General features: G+C 37.0%; 1 protein-coding gene across 2 annotated transcripts in view; it reads right to left on the bottom strand.

The window, feature by feature from the left end:
* Positions 1-1,324: 1,324 nt before the first annotated feature.
* The window catches only part of LOC139752724 (sestrin-2-like), a 63,084-nt gene continuing 43,981 nt past the window's right edge, over positions 1,325-20,427 (bottom strand). For both annotated transcript variants that reach the window (XM_071668565.1, XM_071668566.1), the window contains exon 10: positions 1,325-18,883. In XM_071668565.1, the coding sequence (XP_071524666.1) occupies positions 18,797-18,883 (87 nt within the window). In that variant the 3' untranslated portion in view covers positions 1,325-18,796. The remainder of the gene's footprint in view (positions 18,884-20,427) is intronic.

The following is a 20,427-nucleotide window of genomic DNA, read 5'->3' as shown; positions in this document are numbered from 1 at the left end:
GATGAGAAAAAAGGAGAGATAGGTAGTATGTTTGAGGAAAGGAACCTGGATGTTTTGGCTCTGAGTGAAACGAAGCTCAAGGGTAAAGGGAAGAGTGGTTTGGGAATGTCTTGGGAGTAAAGTCAGGGGTTAGTGAGAGGACAAGAGCAAGGGAAGGAGTAGCACTACTCCTGAAACAGAAGTGGTGGGAGTATGTGATAGAGTGTAAGAAAGTAAACTCTAGATTGATATGGGTAAAACTGAAAGTTGATGGAGAGAGATGAGTGATTATTGGTGCATATGCACCTGGGCATGAGAAGAAAGATCATGAGAGGTAAGTGTTTTGGGAGCAGCTGAATGAGTGTGTTAGTAGTTTTGATGCACGAGACCGGGTTATAGTGATGGGTGGTTTGTGCAAAGGTGAGTAATGTGGCAGTTGAGGGAATAATTGGTATACATGGGGTGTTCAGTGTTGTAAATGGAAAGTGAAGAGCTTGTACATTTATGTGCTGAAAAAGGACTGGTGATTGGGAATACCTGGTTTAAAAAGCGAGATATACATAAGTATACATATGTAAGTAGGAGAGATGGCCAGAGAGCGTTATTGGATTACGTGTTAATTGATAGGCGCGCGAAAGAGTGACTTTTGGATGTTAATGTGCTGAGGTGCAACTGGAGGGATGTCTGATCATTATCTTGTGGAGGCGAAGGTGAAGATTTGTAGAGGTTTTCAGAAAAGAAGGGAGAATGTTGGGATGAAGAGAGTGGTGAGAGTAAGTGAGCTTGGGAAGGAGACTTGTGTGAGGAAGTACCAGGAGAGACTGAGTACAGAATGGAAAAAGGTGAGAACAAAGGAGGTAAGGGGAGTGGGGGAGGAATGGGATGTATTTAGGGAAGCAGTGATGGATTGCGCAAAAGATGCTTGTGGCATGAGAAGCGTGGGAGGTGGGCAGGTTAGAAAGGGTAGTGAATGGTGGGATGAAGAAGTAAGATTATTAGTGAAAGAGAAGAGAGAGGCATTTGGATGATTTTTGCAGGGAAATACTGCAAATGAGTGGGAGAGGTATAAAAGAAAGAGGCAGGAGGTCAAGAGAAAGGTGCAAGAGGTGAAAAAGAGGGCAAATGAGAGTTGGGGTGAGAGAGTATCATTTAATTCTACGGAAAATAAAAAGATGTTTTGGAAGGAGGTAAATAAAGTGCGTAAGACAAGGGAACAAATGGTAACCTCGGTGAAAGGGGTTAATGGGGAGGTGATAGCAAGTAGTGGTGATGTGAGAAGGAGATGGAGTGAGTATTTTGAAGGTTTGTTGAATGTGTTTGATGATAGAGTGGCAGATATAGGGTGTTTTGGTCGAGGTGGTGTGCAAAGTGAGAGGGTTAGGGAAAATGATTTGGTAAACAGAGAAGAGGTAGTAAAAGCTTTGTGGAAGATGAAAGCTGGCAAGGCAGCAGGTTTGGATGGTATTGCTGTGGAATTTATTAAAAAAGGCAGTGACTGTATTGTTGACTGGTTGGTAAGGTTATTTAATGTATGTATGACTCATGGTGAGGTGCCTGAGGATTGGTGGAATGCCTGCATAGTGCCATTGTACAGAGGCAAAGGGGACAAAGGTGAGTGCTCAAATTACAGAGGTATAAGTTTGTTGAGTATTCCTGGGAAATTATATGGGAGGGTATTGATTGAGAGGGTGAAGGCATGTACAGAGCATCAGATTGGGGAAGAGCAATGTGGTTTCAGAAGTGGTAGAGGATGTGTGGATCAGGTGTTTGCTTTGAAGAATGTATGTGAGAAATACTTAGAAAAGCAAATGGATTTGTATGTAGCATTTATGGATCTGGAGAAGGCATATGATAGAGTTGATAGAGATGCTCTGTGGAGGGTATTAAGAATATATGGTGTGGGAGGCACGTTGTTAGAAGCAGTGAAAAGTTTTTATCAAGGATGTAAGGCATGTGTACGTGTAGGAAGAGAGGAAAGTGATTGGTTCTCAGTGAATGTAGGTTTGCGGCAGGGGTGTGTGATGTCTCCATGGTTGTTTAACTTGTTTATGGATGGGGTTGTTAGGGAGGTGAATGCAAGAGTTTTGGAAAGAGGGGCAAGTATGAAGTCTGTTGTGGATGAGAGAGCTTGGGAAGTGAGTCAGTTGTTGTTCACTGATGATACAGCGCTGGTGGGTGATTTGGGTGAGAGACTGCAGAAGCTGGTGACTGAGTTTGGTAAAGTGTGTGAAAGAAGAAAGTTGAGAGTAAATGTGAATAAGAGCAAGGTTATTAGGTACAGTAGGGTTGAGGGTCAAGTCAATTGGGAGGTAAGTTTGAATGGAGAAAAACTGGAGGAAGTGAAATGTTTTAGATATCTGGGAGTGGATCTGGCAGCAGATGGAACCATGGAAGCGGAAGTGAATCATAGGGTGGGGGAGGGGGCGAAAATCCTGGGAGCCATGAAGAATGTGTGGAAGTCGAGAACATTATCTCCGAAAGCAAAAATGGCTTTGTTTGAAGGAATAGTGGTTCCAACAATGTTGTATGGTTGCGAGGCGTGGGCTATGGATAGAGTTGTGCGCAGGAGGGTGGATGTGCTGGAAATAAGATGTTTGAGGACAATGTGTGGTGTGAGGTGGTTTGATCGAGTAAGTAATGTAAGGGTAAGAGAGATGTGTGGAAATAAAAAGAGCGTGGTTGAGAGAGCAGAAGAGGGTGTTTTGAAATGGTTTGGGCACATGGTGAGAATGAGTGAGGAAAGATTGACCAAGAGGATATATGTGTCGGAGGTGCAGGGAACGAGGAGAAGTGGGAGACCAGATTGGAGGTGGAAAGATGGAGTGAAAAAGATTTTGAGTGATCGGGGCCTGAACATGCAGGAGGGTGAAAGGCGGGCAAGGAGTAGAGTGAATTGGATCGATGTGGTATACCGGGGTGGAGGTGCTGTCAATGGATTGAATCAGGGCATGTGAAGTGTCTGGGGTAAACCATGGAAAGTTCTGTGGGGCCTGGATGTGGAAAGGGAGCTGTGGTTTTGGGCATTATTGCATGACAGCTAGAGACTGAGTGTGAACGAATGGGGCCTTTGTTGTCTTTTCCTAGCGCTACCTCGCACACATGAGGGGGGAGGGGGATGTTATTCCATGTGTGGCAAGGTGGCGATGGGAATGAATAAAGGCAGACAGTGTGAATTGTGTGCATGTGTATATATGTATGTGTCTGTATATATATGTGTACATTGAGATGTATGGGTATGTATATTTGCGTGTGTGGACGTGTAAGTATATTCATGTGTATGGGGGTGGGTTGGGCCATTTCTTTCGTCTGTTTCCTTGCGCTAAATCACAAACACAGGAGACAGCGACAAAGCAAAATAAATATAAAAATAAACATATATATATGTATATATGTTATATGGTTGCGAGGCATGGGCTATAGATAGGGTTGTGTGGAGGAGGGTGAATGTGTTGGAAATGAAATGTTTAAAGACAATATGGTGTGAGGTGGTTTAACTGAGTAAGTAATGAAAGGGTAAGAGAGATGTGTGGTAATAAAAAGTGTAGTTGAGAGAGCAGAAGAAGGTGTGCTGGAATGGTTTGGACACATGGAGAGAATGATTGAGGAAAGCTTGACAAAGAGGATATATGTGTCAGAGGTGGATGGAACAAGAAGTGGTAGACCAAATTGGAGGTGGAAAGATGGAGTGAAAAAGATTTTGAGCGATCAGGGCCTGAACATACAGGAGGGTGAAAGGTGTGCAAGGAATAGAGTGAAGTGGAATTATGTGATATACTGGAGTCAACGTGCTGTCAGTGGATTGAACCAGGGGATGTGAAGCATCTGGGGTATACCATGGAAACGTCTGTGGGGCATGGATGTGGAAAAGGAGTTGTGGTTTCGGTGCATTACACATGACAGCTAGAGACTGTGTGAATGAATGTGGCCTTTTTTTTTCTTTTTTTCTTTTTTTTTTCTTAACCTGGTGCTACCTCACTGGAGGTGGGGGGGGGGGGGGGTTGCTATTTCATGTGTGGCACGGTGGCAATGGGAATTGATGGAGGCAGCAAGTATGAAGATGTACATATGTATATATATGTGTATGTATATATCCATTGAAATGTATATGTATGTATATGTGAGTGTGTGGGCATTTATGTATATACATGTGTATGTGGGTGGGTTGGGCCATTCCTCATCTGTTTTCTTGCGCTACTTCGCTGATGCGGGATACATCGATTGAGTATAATAAATGAATATAGATGAATAATATATGTGTGTGTGCATGTACATTTTTCATTCTTGATCACCATTTCCTGCCTTAGCAAGGTAGCACTAGGAACAGATGAAGAGAGGCTGCATCCACTAACATCTATTCCCATTCTGTCTTGTGAAATGCCAGTTAAAGAAGGGGTATGAGTGGGTGCAGTCTTTCTTTGTTCCTGGTTCTTCCTTGCTGACACAGGAAATGGTAATCAAGTATGACAGGAGAAGAGAAGTGAGTTTTGAAAGGACACTTGTGTGAGGAAATACCAGGAGATTGAGTGTAGAATGGCAAAAGGTGATAGCAAATGAAGTGAGGGGAGTGGGTGAGGAATGGGATTATTTTGGGAAGCATTGATGGCATGTGCAAGAGATGCATGTGGCAGGAGAAAGGTGGGAGGTGGACATATTAAAAAGGGTAGTGAGTGGTTAGTTATGGAATGGTTTGAGTGAAAGTGGTATAGTTCTTATACAAAATTGTCTGCCAAGTATGTTGAAGTGGAACTGTACGGAAGGGTATTTGTTCCATTTTTTAGGTGATGCATGCTTGTGGTTGCTAGACATCCAGTGATTGTTCTGAGTTTTCTATTTTGTGTAGTTTGCAACTTCATTATATTTGCTTTTGAAAAGGTTCAAGACCTTTTGCAGAGGTCTTGAAGTACCTCAGATGGTAAAAAAATCACTGGAATGAGAATATGTGAATGTGTGCAGATGAGGCCTTTTCTCTGTTCCTTGCACAATCTCACTTGCATGGGAAACAGCGAACAGGTATGAAAGATAGAAGGATTATCTAAAAATAGTATTATCTCTTCTCTAACATTTTTGAACTTTCTATATCTCTATGATGCTCTGAACTTTTTAAATTCCATACTTTTCTTTTATGTACACATAAAGCTCACTAGGCCAAACCCAGATCTTTATGGAATTTGTTTATGATGGTTTCAGCAGCATTAACTACTACTTTCACTATCAGGTTCAAGAGCGGTAGATGGTCCTCAAAGCACAAATTTATGCCCAGTCTGAATGTTCACAATAACCTCTTGGTGAAGAAAAACATAATTTGAGTAAAGTACCATCATTTAACCGTGTTGTCTTGATAGAGGTTTCTTCACTATGAATATCTAAAACTCACATTTTATTTAGATTATTATCATATTCTTTAATCTAATTTAAGCATTATTTCACAATTTGGTTATTTATAGTTTTCTACTACAGGCTTAAGAATTTTTTAAGATATTTTCACTGATTCTTTGTTTGTTGTTTTACTGATGCTTTTGTAAAATTTATATTGTGCTTGGAAACAGTGATATAAAAAGTAAATTGTCTCTTCAGTTAAAATGAGAAGCATGCATGACACCAGATACATAACATAAATGAAAAGCAACTGCAGAATGTCAATTTTTTATGGTTACCCTTGAGACACAAGATGGCTAAAGTTCTTCAGTAATTTAAAAATATATTTAGACCATCATTGCTCATCAGATATCATTACCTTGATTATAATTTCATGAAATGTTAACGTGACTATTGTTTCTAAAGAGGAGAAATGATTGTTCACATGTAAGAAAGCTTATCAATCCTGTATTATATAATACGGCAATATTCTGAACACATTGTTGCTCTGACAAACAAAAGATTGTAAATTATATTCCTTATAAAATCATAATGGCTGTTTTTCTACATCAGTTTGTAGTTGGCGACTAATCAGTAGTATAGATACGTTGCAGACATAATACGGCACACTGTAAAAAAAAGATCATAAAAATCTGAAATTCCTTTTGACATTATTCATTTCACATAAACATACTACTTGCATTTTGATTATCATCCAATCACTTGGCCAAGAAGTCTAAGCCTCTCACATCATGTTAGATTAACCCCTAAATGCAACTGATAATAAGTTATGAAGCAGGCATCAGGTATCATCACATGGGTGCTAATGTTCATAACATTTCTTGAAGAAAAAAAAAACCCTCTCAACAATAATCTGACATTTCTTAGTACTGGTCACTACAAGTGCCTCTTTCAGAGATTCCTAACTCTGGGGACAGTTTTGAAGTGTAAACATGAATGTAAATTTATTTGTATATGTGCAAATAGTAACAATATGGAGAAAATGAGTGTGGTGAGGTTAACAAAGAGGATATAAGTGTCTTATGTGCTGTCACTGGATTGAACCAGGGCATGTGAAGGGGCTGGAAAGGTCTGCAGGGCCTGGTCATGGATAGGGAGCTGTAGTTTTGGTATATTGCACATGACAGCCAGAGTATGGATGTTAGCAAATGCAGCCTTTCTTCATCTGTTACTAGTGCTCTCTCATTATCGAGGGAAATGGCAATCAAATATGAAAAAAAAAAACATAAATAGGGATGAGTCATTTGTTGAATGTGTCAAAAAGCTTATCCCCACTGTACCTCCCTATCCTCCACCTTCCTTCTCCTGCCTCAATTGGGCTGCTTATGCATTAACTCTAGTGCAATACCTTGACTATATTAATAAAATTAGCTCAGTTGTTTGTTCATAACCTTTACTTTTACATCTAATATATTTCAAAAATGGTGATGCATAAGTAAATTCATTCATGGTGCACATCCTACCACACTAATCCAGTATCCTTCCTCTAACACCCCATCACTGCCTCAGTCAGATGATCTACACATTAACTTTATGGCTATACCACAACAATATAAGTATTTTTTAGCTTATTTGTTCATATGTATCCTACATTTTACTTATTTCCTTTCATTTTTATTGAGAGAGAAAATTTCAAGACCTTATCTTTTTTTTTTTTTTACGATATCATGATTGCAGAACTGTAGATCACTCGGCTTTTAAGGATTAAAGAATACCTCATCTTAGAGTGATGTACTTCTAAGTATACACACATACCCATAAACAAGGTATTTTATAATGCCCTTAAATAAAGTTTTACTTACAAACATATGGAAGTAAAAATTTCTTATCACATATTTATCATGTACAGTATTCCTTATTCTTAAAGATAGAGTAATTCTTAGGAAATTCATTCTCACATTATTTTGGAACATTCTAAATATTTTTTATATAACTGTCAAAATGAATGCTGCTTAGTCAGATGTAGAAAGGTTTCCTTTACTAATTACAGTATTAGAATTTCGAATGGACAAAATAAAAGTTGAAAACTCAACTGAAATGTTACCCAGAAGTTAAAAAATATAAAAGCAAAAACCAACAGATTTTAACATATAGTTTAGTACATCACTTTGGTGGTTTATACATATACATCACTACCATCAGAGGATCTAGTAAATATAATACCTCCCAACAAAGTATATATATATATTTCTTTTCTTTCATACCATATATATATATATATATATATATATATATAGAAGGCAACTAAAAGGGGAGGGAGCGAGGGGGGCTGGAAATCCTCCCCTCTCGTTTTTTTTTTTTTAATTTTCCAAAAGAAGGAACAGAGAAGGGGGCCAGGTGAGGATATTCCCTCAAAGGCCCAGTCCTCTGTTCTTAACACTACCTCGCTAATGCGGGAAATGGCGAATAATTTGAAAGAAAGATATATATATATATATATATACTGGACATAACCTCTTCCTAATAAGTTTTATATGAATATACAGACCATAAAGATGTTTATGATAATGAAGACATAGCCATTTATAAAGAATTTTTCTGGAATGTTCAACCCCTTACACAAAAATCATCATGATTTCCAAAGGAGACTAAATAAGGATGTGTTACTTGTTGTATGGCATTAAAGAAAATGATACTTTTGAGGTGATTTAATTTCCAGATTTTCTGATAAGCACAATCTTCGAATGTACCACATGAAAATAATGGGATGTAATTAGTTCAATATATTGGTTATAAGTACTTTTGCATTTTCATAATTACACCTCAGAATACTGAATACTTACAAAAACTTAATAATTCCATTTGTCTCCTAAACTATATCATGACAGTTAGGACTTGTACAACTCAATCTCAAGACTGAAGGACAGCTGTACGTGGTCCCTTGCCAATTAGCAAGACTTAGAAGAATTTAACCAACAATGGAAAGTTCTTAATTCATCTTAATAAGACCAAATCAAAATAGCTGTACAACACATGGTTATTAATAAAAGCAACATTTGATAGATATGAACCCCAGTGACGTATCTATGTAATTTTCATACAATCTAGCAATGTGGAGTACCTTTTCCTGATTCTTACAGTACTGTAAGCCTTCATAAAGAAAAAATCCTCTAAATTTCTTTTAATGAGATCTAGTGGTATGAGTGTCATGATACATCATGTAGTTTCAGTCCAAATGACATATTTGTATCTGGCCAGAAACATTTAGTAGTTGTTTTCTGTAATGTAATGCTCAGCTCATCTGTGCCAAGTCAAAGATCCTAGACTACTAATCCTTCTTGCCTGGAATGTTGTTACAACACAAGGAATGGGAAATGTCATAAAGGATATTAGTCTTAATATCCAGATGAATTTCTGGGCAAAGAAAAGAGGTGGAAGATGAACCTCATTTTCATTTGTAGTTACAAACTTTTTCAGAAAGATAACCAAAGCAAAAACATTCAGTTACAGTTTCCAGTTAATTCAGATTCCAGTGAAAATTGGCAAAAACTGATGATAGACAACATTATGTAAGGTTCATTTGTGGGCCAAAAAGGATGAGCTATGTGATTCAGGTTATTGAAATGCTTCATAATCATTATGGTGAGGAAAAATTGCTGAATCCATGGACAGTAGAAAAAACTGATAAAAGTGGAGAGGGAAGGAGTCTGTGAACTTTGCTGTGTTTCAAGTTTTGGAAGAGTCACCATAGGAGTTACATGAAATTGTGAAGCTTAGGTGGTGTATAAAGTAACAGAAATATATGTCTGTACAAGTTAAAGCTAATAATTCTTAGACTGGGAGAAGTCAGAGTTCAAGATTATTAGATTTCAACACCTTCATATAGTAATTCGAGAAGAAATATAATACGTATTAGATATACAAAAGGATATGAGCTTCCTGTAAAGAACTGGGAGGAGAGAGGAGTAAAGACTAAGGGTTTCTGGCAGGGAGCTTTGGTTTAAGTGTTACTCTAAAGGATCAAGTTATTTGTATGATGGCTCCTGTAATAGACATACCATATTTTACAGTACATTATTTTTAGTGAACCATAAGTTCTGGTTTTTTGTAAAATACTGTGATACATCATCAGATTTCTTGAAAAGCAAGTGTGGTATACATCAATTCCCATGTAAACATTTACTTCCGTTATGCACAAATACATATAGCTGCCAATACCATTGCATTATGCCACTCTTAATTAGATTCTTGCTTACGTACATTAAATAGTGACATCTTGGCTATAAGTCTTGCCCTTATAAACTTGAAAAGCCATCACACAGATCAATCTCCTTTCCATCAGTGTGCTTTGTAAGTAAACCTTTATCCCTTATTAAAAATATGTAACTCTTATCCTATTTTTCCTTACCATAAACGATAAAACGATTGCCATGAGAAGAGCAAAACTTTTATTGAGACTACTTACTACTATTATTCTCAGTCATCTAAAACATAAAAACTAAGAGTACATATCAGAAACTAAAATTTAAAACATGCCTTTCAGGATTCAATCATGGTGTATGTTAGGTTTATGGGTAGGGGAGCTACCCCCTGATAGAAAAAATACAACCAAAGTACACAGTTTTATATGAAAGCAAAGTATTTATATCATGAAATGTGGGGTTGTACCCTGTAAATGTGTGTACCAGTGTGTATGAATTTGCTGAAATGTCATACTAGATTCTTGGGATGATCATTAGTTTAACCCCAGATATAAATTCCTAATTACAATATTATTACAATGTGAAGCACCTAAGTTCATTTTTGAAGTGCTTCACTTAAGTAAATAGTTTGGAGAAGTTTGGCAAGTAATCTCTTCAAAAAATCTGCTGTTGTAACACTTAAGAAACATTAACTTGCTACTTTGTACTTCATGATTCAGAGCTGTCTTTGCTTTACTCCATCTTAATTACAAAAATACCTTAATTCTCTGTATTGGTGTTTGTCAAGATCATTCACAGTTCAAGATATTTTGAAGGTTATTTTCATTATAGCTTAGTTAAACATTAAAAAGATGCACATAAAACCCAGTTATGAGATTTTACAGACACATGAATTGTGTCATCTTTGTTCTTTTGGTTTTCATGCGTTGCAACAGACTGTAGATGGTGGAGCTTCTTTAGTAAGTCTAGTACAGATATGTAATACATGGTGAAGCCTTTTACACGCACTTTGGAACTCGCAATTTCTATTATGCTGAGGCACAGACGATGAGCTCTAATACAGATTTTATTATTATTTGGCTTTCATGTCATTGCTTTGAATAGTTTGTGAACTGGAATATGTTTTGGTGCCATTGTATTGCTTCTAAATGAACGATATAATTAAAGAATGATGGAAGAACAACTTAGGTAATGTACAGCAATAAATGGCAGAGAAAAATTTAGAATGCAGGTGTCACTAATGGATACCAAGTTACACCTAGTAATTATTTATCATTGTGACCTGCACTTTTCTACTACTGTTTGACCATGATTATTTTTTTCTGCATATGCAAATTAGTGAAATCAAACTCTATGATACTTATCAATAGATTCAGTTTATAGCTGAACAAAATGTTAGGATGGTACTTTTGCCACAAAATAAAGGAGTACTTATGCAATGAGCACATGTGGTCATGCTCTTCCCCACTGCATCTGGTCATACCTAATATTCCCTCAGGAAACTAGAATAGAAAAAAAAAAAGCAAGGATATTTAGAGGTAAGAGTATTATAGCAAGAAATTTACATTGTTAATGAACGAGTAAATGTATCTGAAAATGAAATATTTTTGTAGCACTACCCTGCTGAGAATGCAGCAAGATGTAACATGGCAGTGATGGTATAAGTTCTGAAGAGTAACAATGCTCATACGAAAGAACTGGCTCACTAAAAGTCAACATTGACATGATTAAAGTTGAACACACTGATTTAGAATTTAAACCTCACAATTGTATCATGTACATACTACTTTTATATAATTTTTTCTCAGAGTAGGATCTCATTTAAAGGTAAGTCTCACTAATCTGAATGTGGTTAATTTACTAATGTGTTAAGCTGATGAGCCCTAAAGTATATAGTTTGGGTGTGAGCTGGGTTGGAAATCAAAGGCAGGCAATTGTCTCCTTTGTTTTAAAAAGGAGAAGACATTTAGGTCCAGGATTTTAGTTGGAGTTAGGTGCTGGATATGAAAGTTAGAAGGGAGTTTCACAAGATTGATTGTTATTATTTGCAGTGGCTCATCCATCACTATAATAAAATGTAATTTCGTGAAAAGTTTGGTATTATGTCATTCCCTTTTTCCTTAATTACACACATATAGAATTAAAACGAGCTATAGAAAATTTGAATGCAGACAGTATAAAAAGTAATCTGTTGTATACTAGCAAAACTCCCTCCCAATAACTGTACATATAGATTATTACATGTACGTACACATTTGGATATGTAAATGTGTACTTAAAGAGTGAGTGTAAATACTTTAGAAACCTCTTGAGATGCTGTTAAGAAAATCAGTGAAAGAGGAATCACTGTCAGAGAAAAAGAAATAGAACAAATTATAAGTTAAGTGTCGGACAGCATGGTTAAGTGGAAAGAAGTACTGAGTAATTAATCTTCAAGATTTTTAAGACAATGCCTACTAGCTTAAGAAAAAGAAACAAAAAAAGATTTTAGGAAAAACTGTGTTCTTGGATAATGTGAAGACATTCAGCATTCCCCTGTACTAGAGGTTAGAGAAGAATCTATATTTTGAAGCTGCTGCAAGAATGGAAAAACCTTTTCTAAGTTGAGTGTCAGTAGTGTTCCATATGACTTCCTCTTGGGATAGACTTATGCCTGATCAGTGAAACTGGTTTACCAGAAAAACTTGAATAAAATCTTGATAATTTTGGAACTGAATCTTAAATCATAAGGGAAGTAAGGTGTCCAGGATTATAATAAACTGGAAAGAGATCTAGACAACCACCAACTTTGGGCAGATACATGACAGATAAAGTTTAACATGAACAAATGCAGTGACAAAGATGGAGAGTAGCAAAAGGAGGTTAGTGTAATATCAAAATTGCCTTCAGGCATTTGGGAAAAATGTTCAGTTAAGATGAAATACAGGGAAGGAATAACAGCCATGAAACTTCATACACTGAAAAGGAGAAGGAAGAAAGGGAGACATGATTACATCCTTCAAGGTTCTAAGTCAGTTTCATAAGGTGGAGACAGATCGAATTTTAATGGAAGAATAAGTATAAACAAAAAAGGGGCACACCAAGAAACTAAGCAGGAAACAATAAAAGAAAGGTATCAACGAATTCTTCTTCAGTAATAGCATAGATAGTGAATGGTATAAGTTAACCCTATGGAAGTGCCAGTCAACAAAACCTCATAACAATCGAATATGACAGTCAACAGTGCTCTACCATCATCAAAATATGTTTCCCTTTAAACAAGCTCCAATTTTATTTGAGTCATGCTGTGAACACTAGAGCCTAGTCAGTGGTGCCATTTTCCACATAACAACTTAATCTTTCTACATTGTTCTCAAGGCTCCCAGGATCTTCACCCCCCAAACCCATCCTACGACTCACTTCACCCATGGTTATACTTGCTGTCATATCCACTTCCTCCAAGTTTTCTCATTTGAAACTCAAACCCCAACTAACCTATTTCCCTCAGTCAGTGCTACACCTAATAACCTTTACTCTTAACTTTCTTCTTCCACATTTTCTCCTAAATTCAGATACCAAATGCTGCAGTTTCTCTCTAAAACACTGCAATGTTATCATTAAACAGTAAGTGACTCACCTCCTTGCTACTAACCTGCCTTAACCTGGCAGAACTCTTGCAACAGGTCCTAACAACATAACAAACTTCCTCATGAAAAAATTTGGCAGTTTCAGTCCAAGCACTTCAACCAATGTTGGCTACATAACAAAATTTCTGACATCTATAAGCTTCCCAACATAGTACCTATTCTAAACTCCAAACCACCCAGTTTCCCCTTCTGCTGCCCTTATCACTTCTGTTTTCATAATCCACTCTTGGAAAACTGATTTACAATAGAATCAAGCAAAATATGCAACAGGTCCTAACAACATAACAAACTTCCTCATGAAAAAATTTGGCAGTTTCAGTCCAAGCACTTCAACCAATGTTGGCTACATAACAAAATTTCTGACATCTATAAGCTTCCCAACATAGTACCTATTCTAAACTCCAAACCACCCAGTTTCCCCTTCTGCTGCCCTTATCACTTCTGTTTTCATAATCCACTCTTGGAAAACTGATTTACAATTGAATCAAGCAAAATATCCCACTCTAAACCTACATGACATGGTTCTAATTCAACGCTATTACTTCAGTATCGCACGGCACAGATCTTACACAACATTCTAGACAGCTTCAACCAACCACAAGCCCATTTCTACAGTATTAGTGGCAATAGTCATGGACAAGGCATTTGACACTGAGCCTTGACATGTTCTTACAATAAAAGATACTTTACACCACCCATCACAAGCAACAAAAAGGGGCTGGCAACTTCACAGCTTCCTGCCAAGCCAAAGTCACTCACAAAGACTTCACCTACACAATCCTTAAGTTCTAAAGTCGAGTTCCCACAGGAGCAATTCTTTCTCCAGCTATCTTCAATCTCTTCTAACGTGATATGACATTAGATTACCTCTTGCACATCATAGTGTGAAGGTTTCCCTCCTATGCAGACAACCTTACTGAACCAACACAGCATCCTAACAGCAGAAGCAACAACAAAAATGCAAGACTGCACTACAAGACTGGAGCAATGACTCACCCAGAACAGAATGCCATACCTCCTCAGAAGCCCTCGGTTACCCTTTTACCCAAGATAGACATGAATCTAACCTTCACCTTCCCATCACCTGAAATGGCCATTCACTCTCACTAGCCAAACGCCAGCTATTCTGAACATCACATATGGCCCACACTTAGCAGTCACTTCCCACACTACAAACATCATTGCAAAAGAAACAAACTAAATTTACTAAAATCATTAATTGGTACCAGATTTTGAAGAAAAAATCCATCAGTATTCTGTAAAAACAATTCATCAACTTCCACCCTAAATAACAACTCATTTGCTTAGTCATCCACCATGTCAAAATCAAGTATAACAAAACTACAAAACACACATAAAAAGAACACTCAGAACTATTACTGGCTGCACAGCAACTACAAATACTTTAACACCTACGCAACAAAAAAAGATCCTCTCAATACAATCAGTATGCTTAGCACTAGGTTCCTTGCAACAGCATTAAACCTTTACCATCAAAACCACTTTGTAATTTAACACCAACTCCCAAGTAGAAATAAAAAACTTAGCCCTCTTTTTTTTTTTTTTAACAAACCATACTCAGAGATCTCCCATCTCCAACAAACACAATACCAGCAAAACATATACACATTGAAGTGACATGACAAGCACTCAACAGCACCCCTCCCAATTCAAGTCTTAAACACCACCGAACCAGACATACATCCATCTGAAACCATACTCCCCAGACATACAGATACCTCTCAATTTATACATATTCTATTTATGCCATTTTAAGAAGAATGTGCACAATACATTTACACCTCTTTTGAATTTTTGCAGGCTTAAGTCTGGAATAACACAATCATCATTGGGTTGGCAGTACTGTGGTGTGGCATTGCCAGTGCTATGCAAGAGGTGTGCGCATGGCGTGGATACAGTCTTTAGTCACGGAGTGCAACACTATATTTTTGCTGCAGTGTGCTGTATATGACACGTACTTTGCCTTGTGCATCATGCCACCAAAGCATCTTTTGAGTTCTCCTAGCACCAGAAGTGTTAAGAAGCTTAAGGCCATCACCACTGAGGTTAAAATGAATGTGCTCAAACAATATGAGAGAGGTGAATGAAGAGCTGATATTAAGCGTACCTTTTGACTTAGTGAATCTACTTTATGAACCACTTGTGATAGTGTAGAGAAGAACAAGGAAAAAGCCAAGAGTGGAACATTAATCAGTGCATCTAAGAACCTTGAATTGCTGAAATTCGATAAAGGAGACAATGAAACAAATGTTCAGCACGTTGATCAAACACTATCATGCTTATGATACAGTCAGAGGCCCAGCATATATATGATGACTTGGCGATGGAAGGAGGAGCAGCAAAAACACTAAGCAAGTCCTGGTTGGTTCACAAATTTTAAGAAATGCTACAATTACCATATCAAGATGACTGGTGAGGCTGCTTCTGTTGATGTTCTTGCTGACAAAAACATGTGAATCCTCAAAATCATCATCAAGGAAGGCAGTTATTCTCCTAAACTGATTTTTAACATGGACAAAACTGGTATATTTTGGAAAAGACTGCCTTCAAGAATGTACATTCCATGAAGAAAATATTGCACCTGAATTCAAAGTTTGTTATTTACTATTTTGAATAATATAATTCACCGTACAATACGTATATTATAGATTTGCTCTAGTATAATATTTAGTACTGTCATGTTAATAATGAAACCCGATAATCTTCAGTATTTGCATTATTTGATTTATGCATTTTCAAGAATGTAACTTCTGTAAATTGAGAGGTCTCTCTATATATGTTACAATCTTCATGTACATTCTTAACACAACCATCACTAAAATTTACAACATAGCAAACTTCAATTAAACATATCTCAAGATCTCATGCCCAGGGAGCAAATTCCACACTAAAGAAAATGAACACTTACTCCTATATTGTGCTGTACTCACCTCACATGGACATATACACATCATCAAACTCCTTGACTTATGGTCCAACCCAGTGGATGTGGTTGGCTTCTACAGTTCTCCTGGAGCCCCACAGAAGATAGAAGGAACATTGTAAAAAATAGGTGTGGTAGTACGTGGAGTATAACAGAGAGCTGACCAGGTTTTGCTGAAATGGTAAGGATATATAGGGAACATGAGCAGTGAGAAACTTACTAAGAGGATAAATGCATCAGAAACTTTGGGGGAAAGGGGTAGGGGAGACCAAGATGGAGATCATAGGATAGAGTGAAAAGATTTGAGTTATTAGGGCCTGAAAACTTAGGAGAATAAGTGGGACCTCATCACCTTTCCTTCTTTCACATTTACTTTCAACTTGCTCCTTTCACATTCTCTCTGAAACTCTGTCAGTTTTAAGAATCTTGCATTTACCCAATTTGCTCCCTTGTCAAAATGCAGATTAGTCTAAGTGACATCTCAAATACTCTCCAGCCTTAGCAGGGTAGTGTCAGATAGAAACGAACTATGGCCTCATTTGCACACATCGCTCAAGCTGTCATGTATAATGTATATTGAAGCCAAAACATACAATCTACAGCCGAGCCCCTCACACTACTCCATAGTTTATCTTAGCCACTTCATGTACCCTGGTTCACTTCATGTACCACATTGACTTGATTTGTTCCACCCACTGCATGCCTCTCATCCTCTTGAATGGTGTTTAGATATATATAGTTTCTGCATCATTTTTTTAATACTTGTAAGTTACTGTTGATTTTATTTCATAACCATTATGAGCATTACTGTAATCAGTATCCTTTACTCAAACTTCTCCCATTTCCTGACTAATTTACCTCACACAGAATATAATCAGACATCATCATTTGCCTTTTTTTTTCATTCTCATAGCTACGGTCCTCTTATTTAAACATTACACAACTGTTTCATTCCCAATTGTCCATCTTAGCACAACACACTCAAATGATAATGAAAATTATAGTTACTATAAGGAACAATTGTAAATAGAAGGCTCATGAAAAAATCTAATTAAGAATAAATGAAATCTGATGTCCATGTATGACTATTTACACACCTGCAACAGTCTTACACTGCAGGAGTCTGTGATTATAACCTCTTATTCACATTCTTGATAGTTTTATGTAGCAGACCCATTCTTCATATGACATCCCTAATCTTCATAAATGCAGTGTATAAAAGAAACTCTCCTTACAAGGTTTTGTGTACTCCTCTGAGGTGAAACTCAATCCTTCAAACTTAAAATGTAACAATTCATTTCTGGGATCAAGATTTATAATATTCTTTATGAATTATTTGTACATATCTATGATATTTCCTGAGTGAATCTTTTATAGTATTGCCTTATCTTATAGTCTTATTCTATAATGATCAGCATTCAACTATTCTTAGTGGAATGATTATGCAATGTGCATGATTTAATAAAAAGAAGGCATTTTCCTCTGAGGAGTATGGTTAATCCATTCTTATTAAATATCTACATTAATATATGTATCACAATATGGGTGTGTTCTCCCTATGAAACAGAAAGCTTTTATAGAACAATAGTATTCACCAGACTAAAGCTAATAATATTAGACAAGGAAGAATTACCTATGAAATTGCTTTTTTCTTGTAATGACCACCCCCTTTTCATTTGATTATCTTGATATTACAAATAATTACTTTCAAAATTATATCTGCCTTGTGTATACTGAAACATGGATCACAAAAGACTACTACTGAAAGACTCCATAAGGTGCCACCATAAACAGTGATGCTGCTGTCATAATAAAGATTCACCACTGCAGTATAGGGTACGATGTTTTGTTAGCCTTATCAGCCACTGAATAATCACAATTTTCATGCACCAGAGGTGATCAGTGGACTGTATTAGTCACTGTATTATCCAGTTTTTTGTACACCAAAGGTGATCAGTGAAAAAGTAATTTCAGCTGTCTCTGGTGTAATTCCCTCATCATAATGCACATGCTTAAGACGTTTCTTAGCATAGTAAAGAGATATTTTGAATTGAAGACATGATAAGAGTAGCATAAAGAAAAAGAAAAATCTTACATACAGTTGGAATAAACTCCCCAAATTCCTTAAAAAAAATCGATAACTATATGACTAGTTGGTCTGGACCAAGATCTTAATCATCTCATAAACTAACCTACAAATATTCAACAACAATAACACCTAGGAAAATCTTTGTGATGAGATCATCAACTTTGTAGAATTTCTAATACAGTATATGCTGAACAGTTTTCATTAGCATAAAGCATGATAATTGTCTACAATGAAGTTTCACACAATTTTTTTTAATATTTGTTACATATTTCAAGTTTATACAGAAGTTAAGCACAAATCAATTATATATATACTTCTGAAGGTAATACACCTTATGTAAAAGAACATACGCAATGTTAGATAATGGATTTACTACTGTACTTAAGTATTTCCATTGTCTATGAATATTCTATGATACTACGTACATCATTACCACTTTACTGTTCATACATAACAACTTTTCCCATCATAAAAATACTCAGCATGAAGAGATTCAGGGGCAGCACAATCATACCATTGATATAATATCAATAAAACATGGTAATGAGTGCCAATCACAACAAAGATACTGTAAATAATCCTTTCAAGGGTATGAAATATCACACTGTTTGTGTCTCATAGAGTGACACTAGCTGGCAACTCAGCACTGATGAAGCATGATGGCTCTGAGGGCATATAGTAATTCTGACTGAAGACGAGCTTCCATAACTACTACACTTATCTCAACCTGAAAAAATTCCTATATATAAATAAATAACCAATAGTTTCAACACCACATTTTTAAAGAACAATCTACCATAAAATGAAGCTGAAAAAGAAAAAAGTGAATTAAGATTTTTGCAAAACACTAATATTACACCAGAGAAAAAAAAATACATGTAAGTCCTAGAAACTACTGATATGGTGACTGTGGTTAGAGAAACTTCTGTATCAAACAAATGGTAGAATTGGTAGTAGTTAGTAAGCAGCCAACAACTAAGGGGATATATTACCAATACTACATGCCTGGGTATTGGAAGGTAAGTTGTCAAGATGTACTCCTCTGACCAAGGCAGCTGTCTTTTCTTTCTGCCATACCCATACGTGGACTACTGACATTCTCGCCACAAACATACAATCCCTCCTACATAACACTTGACAACACTTAACTCAGAGCTCATTCTTCGTAACTCTAGATTTTCCAGCAATGAACAATATGCGCTAGCCCTGCCTTTTGGCAAAATGGTAGGAGAAAAATTACTGTCCATGTATTCCCTGCATATCATAGAAGGTGACTACAAGGGGTAGGAGTAGTTGGCTGGAAATCCTCCATTCCTATAGTACTTTCCAAAATAAAGGACAAAGCAAGGAGCTATGTGAAGATTTTTCCTCTAAAGGTTCTGTCATCTGTACTTGACGCTACCTCACTGACACAGGAAATCACGAGACAAAAAGAATATATATGTACAGTGTATATACATATACCTTTCTTTTCTCTTATTTGATGGCCCTCAGAAAACAGAGATCAATTATGATTGCATATTTTTTTAATTCATGCTTGTTCACTATTTTCTGCATTAGTGAAGCAGTGCCAGGAATAGACAAAAAAAAGGCCTCATTTACTCACTTTCACTCTGGCTGTCATTTTAATGCACCAAAACCACAGTCCCCTATCCACAATCAGATTCCACAGAACTTTCTCTGGTTTTTCTTGAATGCTTCATAAGCCCTAGTTCCATCCACTGACAACATGTTCCCCTCTATGTTCCACATCGGTCTAATCTACTCCATTCCATGCACACCTTAGACCCTCTAGCATATTCAGGTCTCATGCCCTCAAAACATTTCCACTCCATCCTTCCATCCAATTTGGAGTTCCCCTTTCTCTTTGTCCCTTCCACTTCTGACATAAACCCTCTTTGTCACCTCTCCATATGTCCAAACTGTTCCAACACACCTTCAGCTCTCTAAACCATACTCTTCTCATTAACATCCCTCTCTCCTAACCAATAATTTCTTGCTTGATCCAACCTCCTTACACCACATATTGTCCTCTGACATCTCATTAGCAACATTTTCACCCTCTTCTTTACTTTCACACCCACTGCCCATGCTTTACATCAGGATCACTGTGACATTATGTCAGTCTTTGCCCTCACTGTCAATGACCTCTTTTTCAACACACTCCTCAACAGACCCAGCACCTTAGCCCCCTTACCCTCACCATGGCTCATTTCAGCCTCAATAGACCTACTTCCTGCCATGTCCATCCCCAGCTTGCTAAAACACTCT

The sequence above is a fragment of the Panulirus ornatus genome, chromosome 13, assembly GCF_036320965.1.
Source record: "Panulirus ornatus isolate Po-2019 chromosome 13, ASM3632096v1, whole genome shotgun sequence".
Classification (NCBI taxonomy): Eukaryota; Metazoa; Arthropoda; class Malacostraca; order Decapoda; family Palinuridae; genus Panulirus; species Panulirus ornatus.
This window is presented reverse-complemented; position numbering and strand designations above follow the sequence as displayed.